This window comes from Ixodes scapularis, unplaced genomic scaffold (genome assembly GCF_016920785.2).
Source record: "Ixodes scapularis isolate PalLabHiFi unplaced genomic scaffold, ASM1692078v2 PGA_scaffold4__175_contigs__length_147842914, whole genome shotgun sequence".
NCBI lineage: Eukaryota > Metazoa > Arthropoda > Arachnida > Ixodida > Ixodidae > Ixodes > Ixodes scapularis.
Window position 1 is genome coordinate 103,127,456 of NW_024609879.1, and position 18,347 is coordinate 103,145,802.

The following is an 18,347-nucleotide window of genomic DNA, read 5'->3' on the forward strand; positions in this document are numbered from 1 at the left end:
CGGCAAACTTTCCAACCTACAGTCGATTGTCTGCAATACTACTAGTGATAAGCCGAACTTTTGCCGAATCGAAAATTCAGCACTGAATCTCAAGATTCGGCAAAGTCTAACTTTTGCCGAACTTTTCTAAAGATTCGTCAAAGATACATTGTTACCAGACTTAACGTTGATATTTAATTTTTTTCTGGCGAAGAAAGGTTTTGAAGGAAAAAAGGACTTGAAAAAGTTTTACTTTCTATTGAATCATTGGAACATTCGGTTTCCATTTTGTAACTTCTTCTGAATGAGAAGTTTTTCCTTCAATACTTTTTCAAAAACAAAGCCACCCCTTAGCTTCACATTCATGGTAAATTACAGCGTTGTATGAAAACCTTATTTTCACAGTTTTTCTACAGTGGGTTAGATCTTGAGTCACTGCGTGGGTTCCTAGAGTAATGCATTCCTTTTCGCGTTTTGCCGACAACGCCGACAATATACGCACTCTCGCCGATCATGTTTTGGCTTGACGAGCATCAATGGACGGTAGCAATTACGTGACACAAGCACCGCCAGACTCACCTCCATCAGCGCTTCAAGCGGCTCTAATCGCCACCATCTTGCGTCCAACTAACATGTCGACGCGTGGACCCAAGATCGGTGGTGCCATGGTTTTTGTTCCCATGCCGCACTGCGGTTCTAAAACGAATCTACGGAGTCTCGTTACTCTGGGAACCCACACAGTGACTCTACTTAGATCCATCTAGCATCTTATCTACACGATAGTGAGTGAAAACCATATAAAACCTTCCTATACATTTTGTTTTTACTTTATCACAAATGTTATGTATCCAAAGTGTCAGCTGATGCAGTACTGGTAGGTCTGGTCTCGGAGTGTAATGGCCACGAGCAATTCACGCCGTCTCCTCGCATCTCTCCTGCAGTCCAGCTTTCCCGTAATCTTCTCACCTGTAAGATAAGACACTTTCAATCTGTCAATCAATCAATCAACCAATCACCCGTGAGAAAAAAGCGGCAAGCGAGAACTGCACTGCCTAGCATTTAGAGTGCAAAGCAATCTAAACCTTATAGTTTACAGCAGTCATATATAACAACATTTATCTGCCAGCCTAGGCTTTGTAAGTAGGAGAGCCCATTGCACTCTTTAAGGCATTTTCCGATCTGGTTGTTCTTAAATGTCGTAGGCATTTTTGCTTGTTGCCAGAGTGAGCATTATGTGCTTATGCTCATTATCATTCGCAAGAGCTGTGCTTAACACAGTAGCAGCTAAAGATATGCCTCTCCCTTGTACAGAACCACCCTACAATAATCCTCAAATTAAGTTTAGTAGTAGTATCCATATAAACAACTAAAAAAAAAGTTTTTAAGTGTCCTCTTTCATGCTGAGAAGTGCCCAATTTTTGTACACCATATTTATTTATATGTAAAGATCAGGGTTCTCCCCATAGTGGGCGGCGGTGGTTTTGCCACTCACCAGTCTGACTGAATGCCCATCTCTACAATGAATGTCCAGCTTACCTCTATATTATGCTGGGCAAAATTATGCTGATTTTGGAAATGCATGACACCTCAGGTTGTTATGTTTGGAAGACTTGAGTGTCAAGACGCAACAGAACTGCATAGTCAACGCAAACAAAAGCACTGCTGTGCGGCAGAAAAACTGCTGAGAACACCAGAAGCTACAACACGCCCTACTCATCCCCCAGAACTCTGGAAATTGTCAGATGTAAACATCTCAGAAATTTCTGGGGAGAACCCTGGTAGCAACACTTACTTGGCAGCTGAGTGCAAACCTAGCAAAGAGTGTAAACACTCAGCAACTTTCCTTTTGAAGCTACAATCATACCAGCTGTTCACCATTTTCAGAAGTCGCCAGTTCAGGAGTTTCTAGTACAAGCACACAATCAAGTGAACACTCAACCAAGAAAACCTCTACCAAGGAAGAAAGCTAGATCCTGCTAACTCCATTGAGCTGCAGTGACCTAGAATGAGCTCCCCCAACATCCCTATTGTGGTTTACCTTTTGCCCCCAAGTTCATTCAAAAAAGCTTCTCCCCACCATTATGAAGGAGCTTGTTCCTAATGGGTGCACGTTGTTCCATCCTGGAAACATTCTAACCCTGTTTTTTGACAGGTGACACCAGTTATTTTAAAAACGGTGAATTGTAGCACAACCCAAGGTGACCCTAGCATCACTAACCTGGCTTAACTGCAATTGGTTGCTCCAGCAGGAACACTGTCTGCTTCCAATGGGTGGGCTCCGCCTGCGGAGATGTGCTCAGGACGACCTGCAAGCAATCGTATCACTTGATTCAAACCTCGAGTAAAGACCAGAAACACCGGACTCCCAAAATGAGGCAAATAAGGATTGAAGAAACTGGAATCCGTAACCATTATTCATGTCAAACATTTGTACAACAAAAAAGAGAAGGCTATTGTCTCCTCAGAGCATGCATGCACATAAATACCCACACGCAGAGGGTATACAAATACATGCACAGAGCACAAACAATATACGCATATGCAGATAGACTGCACAAAGATATGCAAATCGTAATATCTAAAGAGATGCTCCACCCAAGAAAGATAGCCCGTCCCCTACTTTTGACAGAACTTGCTATTTAAAACAAAAAAAAAAAAAAAAAGATACATAGTTTACTTTTACTAATTGCAGGGCCCTGGCCAATGGTGACCTCGGCAGAAATGGTGTTACTTAGCCACGGCGGGAGATAGGCAAACATTTCCGACTCAGAAGGACAGTCATCCTTGGTTCATTGCCACTCCCTGCAATTACAAGTTTTGCAGGTCACAAAATCTAAAGCTTGAATTTTTTTAAATTCTTTTTCCTACACTGAAAGTTAGCCTTTCCTTTATTTTCACCCGATTTGCTTTCAATTTTTGGTGGGCCATGTCTTGGGATATGGCGGAACAAATTAACACACGGACAGAGGCTGTAGGCATGCATATACAGGGCGTTTCAGCTAACTTAAGTCAAAGCTTAAAAAAGCTGCAGCAAGCTACGTGTCCAACCAAAGCAGAATTGTTCCAAGTACTATTTAGCAAGTAAAGATATTTTCTGCCCTGAGTAAAACTGGCTAATTAACGCAGAATAATTAGCAAACTTTTCCAATATTACTTTCTGCTCTAAACCTCCAACACAAAAGTTGTAGTGCATGTTGAAAAATATCCCCTTGTGTTGTTTTCGTCGAGGTAACCTTCATGCGTCCAAGTCTTTTCTTAGAGTCGAAGAAAGTGCGCAAGATTTTGAAAAGTCCCACGTGACTGCCCGGCAGCGAACTGCAATTTTAGTGCACTTAGTCATGTCGGATTCTTTTAAATCTCGCGCTCGTCCAGTATAGTGTCCTGGTATTATGCACCATGGAATACTCCTCTTCTCAGTCATATCTTGGAACAGCATTCGGCTATCTGTGTGGAAACGTCCCGATTCTTACAGGCACTGGCAACTCGAAGGCACTGTCGAAGTAGCCGGCAAATGCGGTGATCTCGTCGGCCACTGGCGCCACCTCGAACTCAAAGTCTGATGTGAAGTTGATGTCTGCCACGCTGCATGTGTTGAGGTCCAGGCTCTAAAAACGTTAACAGAAAGGTGACGAAATGTCAGCGCATAAACATCACCGTAAACGAGGCAAGCACAAGAAACACGAAAAGTCGATGTCCACTACATTAACCAGACTGGCATGATACCTTCCATCTACAGATCACCGTATTTACTCGAGTAATAGCCGCACTGTTTATGAAGAAAACCTGAGGGTTCGCATTTCCGCGGAGCATGCAGATTTCCAATCACCGCGATCGACAACATGGTTTCAGCTGTTTACAGGATAGAGATAACATCTTCGCACAAAGATGCCGTCCGTGAAGATTGCATTTGTATGCAGAATCGTGCTCTCTATCTGGTTATTCGCTATGTTATTTATGTGCAATGCAATGATTGGCTGTATACGTGTTATGAGAAAGTAGACGTAAGGGCCTTGTTCATAAATAGTGCGGCTATTACTCGAGTAAATACAATAGCTCACATTTCTCTACTGTAGCCGGAGAATTTTGAATGACGAGTACATTTCGACGATTAATAGCAAACCCCCCGTGGTTTGACTGTAGAGCGAACAAAATCCGAATTAAAAAAACAAACAGTTGTTTATGTTGTTTCTTATGACAAAGAAAGGCCCTACATGAAATGAAGTATGAAAGGTGTCAGTCCACATGCAAAAATAAGCGCTCATTTCCTTTGTGCACCGATTCAGCAATCGCTCTTCACTTCTACCATGCTCCGTCTTGCTGTGACTTGGCAAACGGCGAGGGCCACAGTCCTGCGGAGTCAATCAGTGCGCGACTATACCAGTGATGTGTTCGGTTTGAGTGATTTTGGAGCACCTCTTGGAGGAGCCAAATGCCCATTTTGGAGCTGCAAAAAGTGATTTTGGAGTATAAGCACATATTTTGTTTTTATTAATACCAGCGCGAATATCATGTTAAGATTTATATGTTTACATCTATCTTGCCTTCCTGCTTCTAGGCAACCTTCTGATGGCGTCAGCAGCATGGCAGGTTTCATTCGCTAGCTAGCTATTTAATTGCGCATAGAACTACAGGCTACAGTAACAAGATGTTGATTGATGAAGGCCAGCAGAATCTGCTGTGCATGGTTATTTTAGGTACGAAATCAAACGTAAACCGAACAATAAAGTGTGCTGCAACAGCTCTAAAATATAATAACTTCGAGTACCCAAATTGATGTTTTTTCTAGCTAAACTGCAAGGTTCTAACTAAACTGCAGTTCTTAATTTCAATATAATACGAAGCTTTTGTCATTTGATTATGCACATCAATGACATTTCATAAGCAGAACTTTGTGATGACAGAAATCAGCATGTAAACGATAAATACCATATTTACAAGTCGACCCCCCCCCCCCCCCCCATTGCACATCAGCAAAAAATAAAATCTTTAGGGGCGCGTTTTATGGTGAACACACGAGAACGGCAGGACGTCTCATTCAAAAGCCCAGCCTCGAGTGCAAACTCGATGCCTTCTGCCTTCATCCTACATTTAATTTGGACACGAAGTTGAAAAGATTTCTACAAATTTGATTGTTTGGAGGTCACCATTATATCTGTGTAGGATGTTTGTTTGGGTTTAAGTTTCACTCCTGCCCCTTTGCTTCAGGTGTGACTAATGTCGGGGGTTGTTCGCCTTTATCCATGTTTGATCTTTCCCCTAATGGGTCACCATCCCACAGCCCTTTCTTTTGTGATGTATATCAGGACCTCACCGAGGTGGGTTAAGAGATCTTCCCCTTCCCCCCTTTTGCTTGAGTTAGAACAGTACCGGTGTGCTTCTGGCCAATGTCCTCCCCCTCTTCTGTGTTCGGGAAAAAGAAGTCCATCCTCTCCCTTTTTGTTCCTTTTGGTTCTTCCAGGCACCTGTACCCTATTAAACCACGATATTCTGTCCAATAAATTTCAGCTGTGTTTGAGACTTTGTGTTGTGTTGTCCTTTTTCCCCCCAGTCTCGGGGATTCGTCTAAAATGTTAGAGCTTGTAAATTGAGCGCATGGAACGGCGCAATGCAACAGGTACAGCCGGCTGAACTCATTACATGTCAACATGTTTTTGATATTGCCATTGTTTCCTTTTTTGCCGACAGTGGAATGCTTTGGTTCAATTATAAGTCGACCCCCCCCCCCCCCCCCCCCCCGCTTCAGATTTTTCAAATTTTTTTAAATGAGTCGACCTACATTCGTGTAAATAAGGTATGTTTCATTATTTAAAAAAAAATTAAAAAATTAAAATATCTGTTACAGAGACTTTCAGGTTATTCCCAGCTCATTTATATTTAATGTTCTGTATTCATTGTGCCATCGCGCAGATGCACATAATAACTGCACGAGAATTGTCATTAAAAAACAAATATATAGTGCAGTTCATAAAAAATTTTTGCAACACTCAAGTATCCTTGATGAATTTTGAATGTGAAAAAAGATATCATCAGAATATCGCTATCATATATACTCGCTGCAAATTTCATTTTTTGTTTTTTTAAAAGTAGTATATAACTTTTGGTTTTTGGGGAGTGCTTTCCCCTTACCATGCAAGTGCACTGCAGCAAAGCAAGATATACAAAACTCCCACGCCTACTACGCAGTGACTAGCACACTCAACGATGCTAGCTATCCAGTCAGAAGAGACAAGCATGAGGAATACTGGGAAACTTCCAAGAACTTCCAAGTACTGTCAATACCTGTTACAGAGATCAGTTTGAATATGATGTTATTTAAGGCGATAAGCGAAAGCTTTGGGAATTTTCACCAGCCTATACCGTAACGATCCAGCCATGTAGCAGGGCCTGATTTATTAAATTTTCAGTTCTAATAAATTCAAATTAAGTTTTGGCGCAATGTTGACGATAATTCCTCACATTTTGGCAAAATGTAGCGCGATGTAGCCGTGTAAGTGCTTTGATGCAGTTGGGTGCAAATGGCGCAGCAATCACATCACTGCTATGCCCCACCTCACTACTTGCACACAGCACTGCCAAAAAGACCACGGGCTGGAGGGGGAGAAAAGAGAGGTCCAGAATTCACGAAAGAGGGTTAGGTAAGAGGGGAGTTCCTCCGTCCCCTTTTCTTCGACTCGTTGGATTACGCTCTCGCCCCTGTACCTTAAGTGAGGGCAGCCACGCGCTTCGCCTCCGTCACACTGATATACTTTGTTTGAGGTTACCCTCAAACGAAGTGCAGTGTTCCAAATAGAGTGTGTACTGTCCCACATTTGACATGGGGCTTTCCGATGTCCAAGGTACGTGCTGACAAACGCCTACAGATTGCCGCTAGTCTTATCTTCGAGAATGAGGTGCAGGAAATTAACATGATAGAACTGCCGTATACTCTGATACCCCAAACAAAGGGGGCATTTATTCGCCGTTTTGTCTTTATGGAAGCCACGCTCCGTCTTTAAACGACAGGCACATAGAAATAAGAGATGTTTTACTGCCTCTAGACTCCTGGTGCGGCCGCAACCACCGGCTAAAGTCTCACAAGGGACCAGAAGACCATGTTGCAAAGAGAGCTGATTTATGCATAGAATTCAGCCGTCCAAGTTCTTATCGACACATAATTGAGATATCCACAGATAATAATCACCAGCAAATGTGAATTCTGACTATGCAAAACCAGTAAGATTTCTAGCTCGTGTGTTTCTAATTTTTAAAAAATTTCTTTCGTGGGGGTGGTGGTTAGGCAGGAAAACAAAGATTTAGGTATGTGTCTATGAAAATCTTGGGAAAAAATTGAAAGGAAAAATGGTATATTCTCGCCAATTTCAACATCAAGGGTTGTACTTTATTATCCTAAATTAAATACCACGAAGTTCAATACCTGCAAGAATGCATGCAATCAAAAATTTACTTTCAAAATAATAAAATAAATATAGAAATGGAATCTGTATATCATACACTCTTGACCCTCTGTGTTTTGTATTTCTAATATTCGACTACGGTAATGTACCAACGCATTTGTCACAACTAATAAACTAATATTTGAAAAAAAATGTTTTGCACTCTAAAGGATTACAAACACTTGTACTTGTTTTGGTTAAAGGGAATGGTTGAAACCAGGACACTCCTGCCACACTCGTCGATGCAGTCATGCCAGGGTGTATTTTAACCTGGTGTCATGAAAATGGGCAGGGAAACAAACAAATATACAATATTTTCCCAGACCATGGTCCACATCCCCTGCAAAGCCTGAACCTGGTGTACATTCCACACTAAAGCAATTCTCCTAAACAATACACCTTAAAAATGCCCACCTTCTTAACTCACAAAGAAGCTTGTGTCATACAGAAATGATCATAATCTCTCATTCACAAAATCTCATTCACATCTCATCATAATGAACAATCTAAACAATCTTGAAAATCAAATCCTTGTATAGTCTGCACCGGTAAAACGTCTGCACTGCGTACAATTTCAACTTTTAGACATGTATAGGATGTGAGAAATAGTATAGAAAATATGGTAAATACACTATAAAAAAAAGAATTACACAAGGCCAGAACTTGACTGCAAACAAAAAAATGAAGGCCGTTTACAACTCCCTGTAACGCCGAATCGAAGCGCAGCTTTTGAGGAGGAGGAGGGAAGTGTACTGAGGGGAACGGTGCTGAGGGGTCGTGTGACCTGGGGGGGTCACATGACCTGGGAGGGTCACGTGACCTGGGGGGTTAACGTGACCTGGGGGGGTCACGTGACCTTACAGTTATGCCAACGGCGATGCCGACGCCGCTCAAGTTAGAAGCGGGCGCCTAAGAGCTGCGCTCTAAAAATAATCACCTTGACCAGGGCTGGCTGAACGGAGCAGACGCTCTCGGGGCCGACCAGCATGATGTGAGCCTCCCTGGCCACTTCCTTTTTGAGGCAGCTCATCTTGAAGCCACACACGTCCCCCCAGAATCCTATGTGGCGCTGGTGCAATGCTGCCAGACAATAATGGCAACCCAAACCCCGGTCTGAGCAAGTGAACAGGCTCGAGAACAATACGAGGTAAGAACATGTTCGTCAGAGCTCACAAACTAATTTAAACATTAATATTTTTAATATTTTGCACCAACAGGGATACAAAGGATTTTCTTTTTTTGAGGAAGGGAAGGGGGGGGGGGGAGAGGTGTGATAAGAATGGAGGGTAGGCACCTTTGTCGCAGAGTGGCACGAGGAACAGGTCGCACCGGCTGGGTAGGAGAGTACCTCCTGGTTTTAAGTGGTGGTCTCGTGCGTGCAGTACAGTGTCCAGCATCCCTTCGAACAGCAGAAAGTACCCCATCCACTGCGAAATTATGACGTCCACTCGCTCCATGGGCAGGTCAATGTCCTCAAGGCGACCTTTCAGCAGGGTCACCGTGCCATGCAGCTTGTTCTCCCTGCCAAGAGGGCACATGCGGAAAACGAGGTTACCCACTCAAATCGTATGGACCTGCTGGAGAGCATACATACGGCTGAATTTTCCTTCAGAGCTACCAGTTTGGATGCAAAGCTTCCACTGCAACACTGAATGGACTACACCAGGAATTCTCAAAATTACCTTGCACATAATTTAAAATGGAACACTTACCTTACCTAACATATAAGGTTTAGAATCTCTAAATTTCAGGCCCTGTGCCTAAAATTGAGAGGTTTCTAGCAGTTTTCTGGGATTCCTATTGCAGATTCATTTTATTTTTGAGTAAGCACCACTGTTTTGTGCTCCGAATGGATAACGTCGCAGCAAGATGGCCAGTGAACTACTTCTTCTCCCCAAAGAAATCTGTTTAAGCGTCAAAATAAGACATGTGTATCACAAAAAAAAAAATTGAAAAAAAAAAAGTTGAGTTTTATTTAGGCACCTCTGAATGCGAAAGCATGTTAATCTTGCTGTAGATGGTTGAGCGTGGTTCCTAATTTATGATAAGAAAAGAGGGACATTGAAGACAAACGTACAAGACAGGCTTTCGACTTTCGCTGTTGGAACGCTGACTGGTGCTAACGAACACGCAGCGCCATAAGGTGGCCGGTGGTTGAAACTGACGCTGTGCGTCAGTTTCAATGATCGGCCACCCCATGGCACTGCGTGTCCAGCGAATGGGTGCCTGGTCAACGCGGGCTAACCAATGGGATCGCAGCGATGTAAAAGGTGCCGTTGGCTGTGGACGTGCGCTAGCCAATGGGATCGAAGCAGAGTAAAAGAGCTGTATGGCTCTTTCACTCCATGAGACAGTTAATGCTTTTACATCACAAAACTGGCCCCCATAAAAATCTTTGTGCAATACAGTCGATTCTCATTAATTCAAACTCGAGGGGGACCGAGAATTTGTTTGAATAAAGCAAAGTTTGAAGTACCGGGAGTTCCTTCCCGTAGAGACGCATAGGATGGGACCGATTCAAATCTGTTCTAAAGCTCTTTAACCCCTCAAAGAAAAAAAAAAAGAATTCAATTTGGTTGGGACACACATGTCAAAAAATAAATTTTATGCAGAAAAGATTTTGTTTTAGAGAAATATTGACGGCGCAAGACACGATTTGGTTGGTAGTCACCTCCTTTCCACATGTTTTCTCTCTCGGCATTTCGGGAGCGCGAAGGAGAGGTGGATCGGCTTCGCCTTCCCGTTGAAGTGGAAAGAGCAAATGACCATCTCGTTGAGGTCGAAAGAGTGAACGACCATTTCGTGACGCCATAAACATAAAAAAAAAATATATATATATATATATATATATATATATATATATATTTGCATAAATTTTATTTTACGACATGCGTGTCCTAATTAGACTCCTCAAAGAAACTTTTTTTTTTTCTTTTCAGAGGCACTTTAATTCTGAAACGTGCTCCTATGTCGAGACGTCAACGCCGAAATGGGATCATGTTCTCAAATGGCTGAAATGATTCTTTCAACAAAGAGATTGAACCATAAATTTATGTTTTACGGAAAACGTTATTTTTGTGACGTAAGTGTCCTCATACCTACGCTTTCTGACAAGTCCTTTCTTGGCTTTTTTAGGGAATGTTAAGCGGTCAACAGGTCATAAAAGTCTAGCCCACACCTGATGATGTCCATGGCCTGGAAGACGATGTCCGACTGGTCAATGCCGATCACCCTGCTGGCCCCGCACCGCGCCGCAAACATGGACAGGATGGCCGTGCCACAGCCGACGTCCAGCACCACCCGACCCTTGACCGACGTTTCAGCGTTCGCCTCCAGCGCTTTACGGTATGCCTCGGTCCTTAGCGCGTCCTGCAGCATCTCCTGGTGGATCCCGTGACGCGCGTTCGACTCAAAATATGCCGAGCCCTTGTCTGCCCAGAGCCCCCCTGTCGGAAATGTGGCGCCCGATGCAGCCGACACAGCGCCTTCTTGCAGAAAGATTTTGCCAGTCTGCCTGCGTGGCAAACATCCAATGTATTAAAAAAATTTAAGTGTGTCCTGGTCAAAATTAATCAAAAATCACTTTATTCGGACACGCATCTAGGAGCCCAGGGCAAAAGGCGACTCACGTCGCCCGACCATACTCCGTTCACCCTTAAGCTGAGGCTTTGGTTGCGCGTGCCCGCGCGTTCATACTTGTGTTAGCAAGGGCAGAAAACTCGCTCTGAAGGCAGAGCTTCTTGTCTAAGCTTAAAACGGAGTATGGGTCCCATTCTCCTGTACAATTCACCGGCACAAAAGAAAAAAAAAATAATCACGTTGCTGAATATATTTTTTAACAAATATAAATTGAACAAAATAATACAATTAAGCACTTTTACAATTATATGCAATAATACACTTTATTCAGTGCAATCCATTTACTATGATATATTGCTATAACGACCACTTTTTTTTAAACCATTAATGTTAGCATGGGTCATGAAAAATAAGACGGATATAGCGACATGATTACCCTTGGCATATCGGTTACAGCGATATAATCAGACAGCCCAGAAGATATTTAATATGAAAATATGTCTGAAAATAAAAATATAATCACCGGAAAGTGCTCTGTGAGCGATGCCGGAATTTGGTATCACCTGGCATTGGTCGGCGAAATTGGACGGGATCAACGAGAACAGATGCGAGCAGTGGCAACAAAAACAATGCTTTCTTAAAAATAAATATTGATAATAAATTTACAAGAAGATAACTTCATTACATTCATATTGCACTGCTCATGCTAGCGAGATACCGGTAGGCCTCGCCATCATTGCAGCCACCTGCTGTGATGGCAAAAACCCCTTGTTTAGGTGCGGGGAAAGGGGGGGGGGGGGGGTAATTTGCGTTTTTCGGGAGATTTTCTTGTCAATCGTAGAACTGTACGAAATGGTCAACGAATTCGGGAGTCTCTTGGGTAATACGGGAAACTTGGCAGTTATGCGCAATATCATCTTTAAAAAATTACGCCCTCTTTTGGTCGATCTGAAAATACTGCACAATGGCATGCGCAAAAGACACCATAAAAATGGCAAGTCTGTCGACTGTATACAGCCTTTTGGAAGCGAGTATTATACCAGTTATAGACTTGCCAGCTTGTTGGTGTTTTGTTAACACCCCAATGTGGAGTATTTTCAGATCGACCGTAAGAGGGCATAATATTTTAAGGACCCTATAGCACAAAGTGCCCCCCCCCCCCAAAAAAAAAAAAAAAGAAAGAGAGAAAAAAAAAAAGTAGTCTTTTGAATTGCGAAAAGAAAAGAAGCTATGCATCACCAAACGCTCAATCTTTGCACAAGCATAGCGCTAGCTGTCAGGACCGGACACCAAAGTTTTAGAGCTTGCCATTGTCCGGCTCAAAAGTTATAAGCTATCTTTCTGCAAATTTTTAATGGGGAAATGGCCGCTGACGAAGCTCCCAAATATATTGAGATGGGCTACTGAGGACAAACCCCATTTTCCCGTTAAAGTTTCAGAAAATCCCTTTTAACTTTCTAATAAGACGACCGTTAATTCCGACACCTTGGCATCTGGTCCGGACCACCCGTGCTACATTTGGGTGGAAACTGAGCGTTCCACAATGCATGGTTTATTTTTGTGGTAAAAGAAACTCGGCAAATGCTTTCAGGGGACACGCAGTACTATCGGAATGGAATGAAACGCAAATGCCAAAACGCATGGCCTTCGCCTCATGCTGCACTACCCAGAGGATGACGAAACTGCGGAGTGGAGATGGGGCTGTGGGAGGGCCGGTTTTAAGGACATCTGCAAACCAGGTTACCCCTGGATTGATTATGTTTTCTTCTGAAAAAGCCTACCAAGTAGAAAATACTGCAGTTTGTTAGGCAATTTTGTATGCAGCTCCAAATATACCGGATCCATTTCGAAGTTTGTGCGAAAGCACCAAACTATACTTTGTTTCACCTTACAATGGATTCCAGAGGAAACTACGAACCATCAAAGCTAATTCCATGCCATGTGAGTGCCATGTGATCTTCTCAAGGAACACTTTGCACAGACACTGATTGATTTGGTTTTGCAAACACAACTAATTCTGAAATCAAATTAATGTTTCGTACGGTGTGTTGAGTTTGTTCCATACTTTTTTTTTATAAGATTGTTACGCACCTCATTTTTTCAATAGCCTGTTCAGCCTGATACAGACGGCGACGCAGGCTGGTGTATTCAGCTTGGCTGATGGTGACAGCATCTTTGTAGATGTAACCTCCTGCTTCTAAGTCCTCCACATCTGTTAGGGAACACACACCATAAAAAATATATAAAGCCTCAAGGCTATCAAGAATATCTTAAGGCGAATTCTGGTGGTCAATTGCTGGCGAGCCCTTGCCGGTGGAACCGGTGACCAAAAATGTGCCAGCAGCGCACCATTGTGACCCTCTTCACCCTAACACCTAAACACAAAGCGCCACCAACCGGTGTTTTTGTTCGCCTGGGTCGCGGATGAACTTTGTTAACTTCTGCCTCAATGAGTCTATGGTACAATGAGCATGCTGTATGCGTCAACAATATAATTCTGACCCTCTGAAACGTGTGTAAACAGAAGTGGCTTCGGAATATTTTTTCTAAATATTGTGTAACATTACCACAGTCCATGCACTTCACAGAATTTTAAATTATGAATTTAATGGAAAGGCAGATTAATAAATAGGTGTGATGCTGCCCGCACATGTGTTAAATTTCAATATATTTTGTTTGGATTTCCAGGAACTTTTGTCAATGAGGCTTGCCAGCGTCGCTTTTCATACTCTGTTTTAGTGTTATTGCCTTTATTTGGAATCCTGTCTTCTCATTCCATCCCCCCCCCCCCCCTGAAACTGCAATGCCTGTTCAAGTGTCGAGCTGGATCACTATCCATAAATTATTTTCTTACAGTGGCGTAATAATGTGTTAATATGCCGCTGTAAAAAAATAATGCATGGATAGAGATGCAGCACGCATCCCACAGCAAACTAGACCTTGCACGGACAGGACAAATTCTTCCAAAAACTTTGACTTCCTTTAAAACATTAATTATCTTTAACTTATTGTTTTTGCTATCTTTTCTCGGAGAAAAAAAGAGTGTCTGTCTCGATAACTCCGTTTGCAAACAACGTCCTTATAAGCACAAAAATATGCAAGTAAATCTGAATTAACACAATGAAAAACAAAGTTTGCAACATTTAACAGCATCAGTTCTTGCTGACATTCTTTGGCTCAAACACCACTTGTTACCATATTTGTGTAGAATTTAATTTTTCTAGAGATTGTGAGTTCAAGCACAGATGCTGCCAGTTTCAACATCAAAAAACATTTTGTGGTAATTTTTTTCTGTGGTTGCTACAGCAGGGTGCAAGTTAAAGACTCCAAGCTAGCAGTCATGCTGCACTGGACTACATTCCTTTCCAGACATATGTCGTGCTGTGCAACATTCTTATGACTGGTTCTTACTGACTGGAAAAGGCAACGAAAAACACGGGGACCACAGACAAGTAGAACACAACAAGGTGCATCACAACTTAAGTTTACTAAAAAATATAAATATGAGCCATCTAGAAAGTACCCACCTTAAATCCCGAGATATGCCCCACCCCTGGAAGGTAACCCACCCCTATTTTTAACTTGAATTGTTATTTTCTTTTAAACACCGAAAGATAGCCCACTCCTAGTAATAGTAAAGTTCGGATCAATGATAACCTTGGCATAAATATGTCTAATTAGCTATGGCGGGATATACGCGAACATTGCTGACTGGGAAGTACAGCCATTTTTGCTTCATTGCCTCTCGCCGCGACAACATGTTTGGCAGAGACACATGATCTAGAAATAGCATTTTTGCAACATTTCTTGACTGCACACCGAAAGTTAGCCTACGCCTCATTTTTACTTGATTTGCTCTCAATTTTAGGCGGGCTATATCTCGGGATATTACGGTAGTCATTTATGAGTCAGTTGCAAGTGTGCCTTGTCTTGTTCAATTTGTCTATGGTCCCCGCCTTTTTTGACACTCTTTCCAATCAGCCATATGAGCCAACTGGCCCATTTATCCACTCTGATGCAGTTATTACTCTTATTACTTATGACTAAGTCTGGACTCCTCTCACCGTATGTTAAGGGGAGGTCACCTGGCAATTCTGGATGGAGAAATTTGTCCTGCCACGAAAAATTGGAGGCGTCTATCCGCTGAAGACCTTCCACGGTTATGTCCTATAGAGAAAAAAAATTGATGAAAGGACAGTGTCAGTCGCTTCATAGCACTCAGCAATGTTTTAGCTATCATGTTTTCAATGCTAAGAATTAACTGTGCAATGTGATGCATGGATACACTAAACTGTGTTGAACTCCGACAAAAAATTACCAGTGAACGTTTCTACAATTTGGGTTCATGCAAACATTCTCGATTTCTGGAAGTTATTTGCTCAATTATGACGTCTGCTCCAGACTATCGTCATCATCCATTTGTGTTTCCTTTGTTTCAAGTCTCAAAACAGGCCGTTACTAAAGTTGCCTGGGATTCCTATGATGGTCGACTATATCTCCGGTCTCCGGTTTTGTGTGTGCGCAACCATGCCAGAGACATCAACATGCTCAAATGACAGCACCTACAATAAGGTTGATAGCTGGGATAGTTGGTATTCAAGGTACATATTGAGATAAAATAGCACAAACACAAATATGAGAAGTACAGAGCACTAACTCACTCTGTCCTGTCCCGTCCCTGCTTTGTGTTTGCGCTATTCACTCTGTCCTGTCCCGTACTTTCCATCTTTGTGTTGGCACTATTTTGTTTCAGTACGGACAGCACTGCCTTATTCGCGACTCCAGCAAAACGGACGCCGCCAAGCGGGAAAACCGGGAACCAGCCGGTCCAGGTCGCTCCGCGCCCCTCCGCGTCTCTGATGGCTTTCGCGGAGACGTGTTGTCGGCGCGGTGGCGAACGATGTAATTTGAAGAAGGTCCGAATATTTCTTAAGTTTGCCTGAGTGATAATTAGTGTGGTGAAGCCTCAGTAGATTGTTTTCTTCTATTACGTGTTTGAAAGCCCGTTTACTCCACAGCACACGGTCGCGTGCTTTCGATTTCTTGGATGGGGAGGAATCACGGAAAAACTTTTTGATTTCTTGTCTGTCTCGAATCACATTCAAAGTGACGACTGCTTGGTAACTGATACTGGAGGAAACACCAATGCTGCAGTCAAATGAATGGGAAGGTTCGATAGCTGTTTTTCTTGAGTTTGGTTGCGTTCGGTTGGCTTCAAGTTTGAGCCACCCACGCCGGTCTGTGCGTTGGCTATTCATCTTGACTGCTTTTCGCCGAAAAAGCCTCTGGACCACACTGAAGGAGTTGGGCTGATTTCGCAATTACTTGATTCGGGAAAACCTGCTCGCTGCATACGATTAATGAGGGAAATTATCCGTTTTCAAAAGGTGGGGGACGAGTTTCGCGACGTTAGAAGCTGTCACGGCATTTTGATCTATTGCGCCTCCCAATATTTATATTATACCCCCGTCAAAGCCAGCAGCAATATCCGTTTACAATGCTCAAGTTGACCGGCCACAAAAAATACTCATTTTCTCCGTTCAGGATTCGAAGCAAAGTTCAATGCAGAGAGGTTCTGCGTGAATTTCCGATGAACTCTCTTCAGTTTGTCTTCGTGCTGCCGGCTAAAACTATATGGCTGAGTTTAGGTAGTATCTCTCTTTCTGTTAACTATACTTTTATCCAGCAGATCACCTTATAGCTAGTCAACTAAGCTCATATTTCAACCCGAAGAATATACTAATATCGCTTTAGTGGGACATAGTACGTAATATAATACATAACCCGCTCGTCAAATTACTTCTCGATTGCTACTAAAACCTGAATTGAAATGCGAGTATCAGCTGCTTAGTGGGGCGCCGGCGGATTAACATGGTCCTTGGATCAAGAAGCGGTTGCTTAATTTTCGTAATTTTCCTGCAGCCTGTGTTGTTGGCCGAGCAGACTGGAGCTGTTTTGTAAACGCGGATACGCACAAAAGCTCGATTTCGCGGACAGATAAGTCGCATGGTCGAGGCATGCGAGTTAGCTGTAAAGTTACTCTCTGTGGAACAATTCTATAGTCATCGCCGCTTTCCTTAGATGATCAAAACTGATTAGTATATTACCGTCTCTCCGGAGCCCATAGTTTCGGTTTTGAACGAAATCTCCGAAACGAAAGTTTGACACGAAAAGAAGAAAAAAACACCGGCAAAACAAAACTATGCTTTGCAAGTTTATCTGCACCGGCTACACTTAACCGTCTCAGTTCAAATACCTATAAAATTGGGCATTAAACAAAAGAAAATCTGTTAAATTGAACGCGCCACCTGTTGAGGCGGCCCGGCCGAGCCGCCGCGACCTGGACTCAGCCGCCATGTTTGTTTGGTGGGGGCGCCCCCTATAGGTCGCTGGAGTCGCGAATACCCCCTGTATCAGCAACATTCACAAAATGAAGTGTGAATGTTGGCGATTTTCTTCAGAGTGAATGTGCCGGATGTTACTGGTAGCACAATTACTTTTCACCTTAAATACCCGCCATTCGATACATGGTTTGCCCTATCACATCAACTACGCCATTGAGGTGATATTGTCGCAGCTGTTCGATAGAGATTGTATTGGCTACAGCTTTTGTATCGGGCGGTAGCAAACGCCGTAAAACGCAAAAGCGATTTTTTTTTTTTTTTTTTTTTTTTTTTTTATGACAGAACACTTTATTTAACCCAGACACGTCCGTCTGAAACGCGTCGACAACCACTGCAGAGTGGGCATCGGGTAGAAGGTTCAGATCGTTCTTGTGCCAAAGGCGGCCGCATACAGAGCACGAGTAGCCAAAGGGATTTTGCGTGAAGCGCTTCTCAAACACGTTTGTCGCACTAACATGCTGGCCGAGTCTCTCGCGTGCTCGTTGCTCCGCCTCGGCTCGCCGTCTCAGCCGCTTCGCTTCGGCCTCCCTGGCTCGCATCTCCGGATCGTCCTGTCGCTGCTGTCGCCTCACTTCGGCTTCACGGGCACGCAGTTCGGCGTAATCACGCCGCCTCTGACGCTTCGCTTCGATGTCCGCTGCACGATACTCGGGATGTTCGGCCCTCTTCTGCCGCTTGGCCTCTGCCTCCTTCGCACGATATTCCGAGTCTTCTGCCCGTTTCTGGCGCATCGCCTCTGCACGCCTAGCCTTCGTCTCCGCCTTCTCGGCTTCAGTCTTACGTGGCCGACCACGTCGCCGAGCAGGACCAGACGTAGATGCGGCATCCGTACTGGACGCACTCGATGACGGCGTGATCGACATGAGTGGAGTATGGATCTGGACGAGGCCCTCCACTCGAAAAGCCATTGGGCTTCAATAGACGCGAATCGGCGCCCTGTCGGGGGTCGGCC

The 18,347-nt window shown here is 43.5% G+C and overlaps 2 protein-coding genes across 2 annotated transcripts; both read right to left on the bottom strand.

Annotated features, from left to right (window-relative positions):
* Window positions 1-835: 835 nt before the first annotated feature.
* Window positions 836-15,717, bottom strand: LOC120839077 (protein arginine N-methyltransferase 3-like). The gene is made up of 9 exons (XM_042293661.1): window positions 15,694-15,717; window positions 15,056-15,158; window positions 13,083-13,203; window positions 10,591-10,926; window positions 8,707-8,933; window positions 8,350-8,492; window positions 3,450-3,584; window positions 2,198-2,285; window positions 836-945 (listed from the first exon to the last, which is right to left on the bottom strand). Exons 1-9 carry the CDS (start codon window positions 15,715-15,717, stop codon window positions 836-838), a joined length of 1,287 nt encoding a protein of 428 aa, XP_042149595.1.
* A 1,823-nt stretch (window positions 15,718-17,540) lies between these two features.
* Window positions 17,541-18,347, bottom strand: LOC120839076 (octapeptide-repeat protein T2-like). Its single transcript, XM_042293662.1, has 2 exons — window positions 17,693-18,347; window positions 17,541-17,568 (listed from the first exon to the last, which is right to left on the bottom strand). Exons 1-2 carry the CDS (start codon window positions 18,301-18,303, stop codon window positions 17,541-17,543), a joined length of 639 nt encoding a protein of 212 aa, XP_042149596.1. The 5' UTR covers window positions 18,304-18,347.

Excerpts from the sequence above, each read along its gene's own strand:
- LOC120839076 (XM_042293662.1), bottom strand. The coding sequence starts at position 18,303 with ATGGCTTTTCGAGTGGAGGGCCTCGTCCAGATCCATACTCCACTCATG. Across the intron at positions 17,569-17,692 it reads TTTCAGACGGACGTGTCTGG|CTGCGACAATATCACCTCAA; the intron begins GTTAAATAAAGT and ends TCTATCGAACAG.
- LOC120839077 (XM_042293661.1), bottom strand. The coding sequence starts at position 15,717 with ATGGAAAGTACGGGACAGGACAGA. Across the intron at positions 2,286-3,449 it reads CCTTCGAGTTGCCAGTGCCT|GTCGTCCTGAGCACATCTCC; the intron begins GTAAGAATCGGG and ends GATTGCTTGCAG. Across the intron at positions 946-2,197 it reads ACCAATTGCAGTTAAGCCAG|GTGAGAAGATTACGGGAAAG; the intron begins GTTAGTGATGCT and ends CTTATCTTACAG.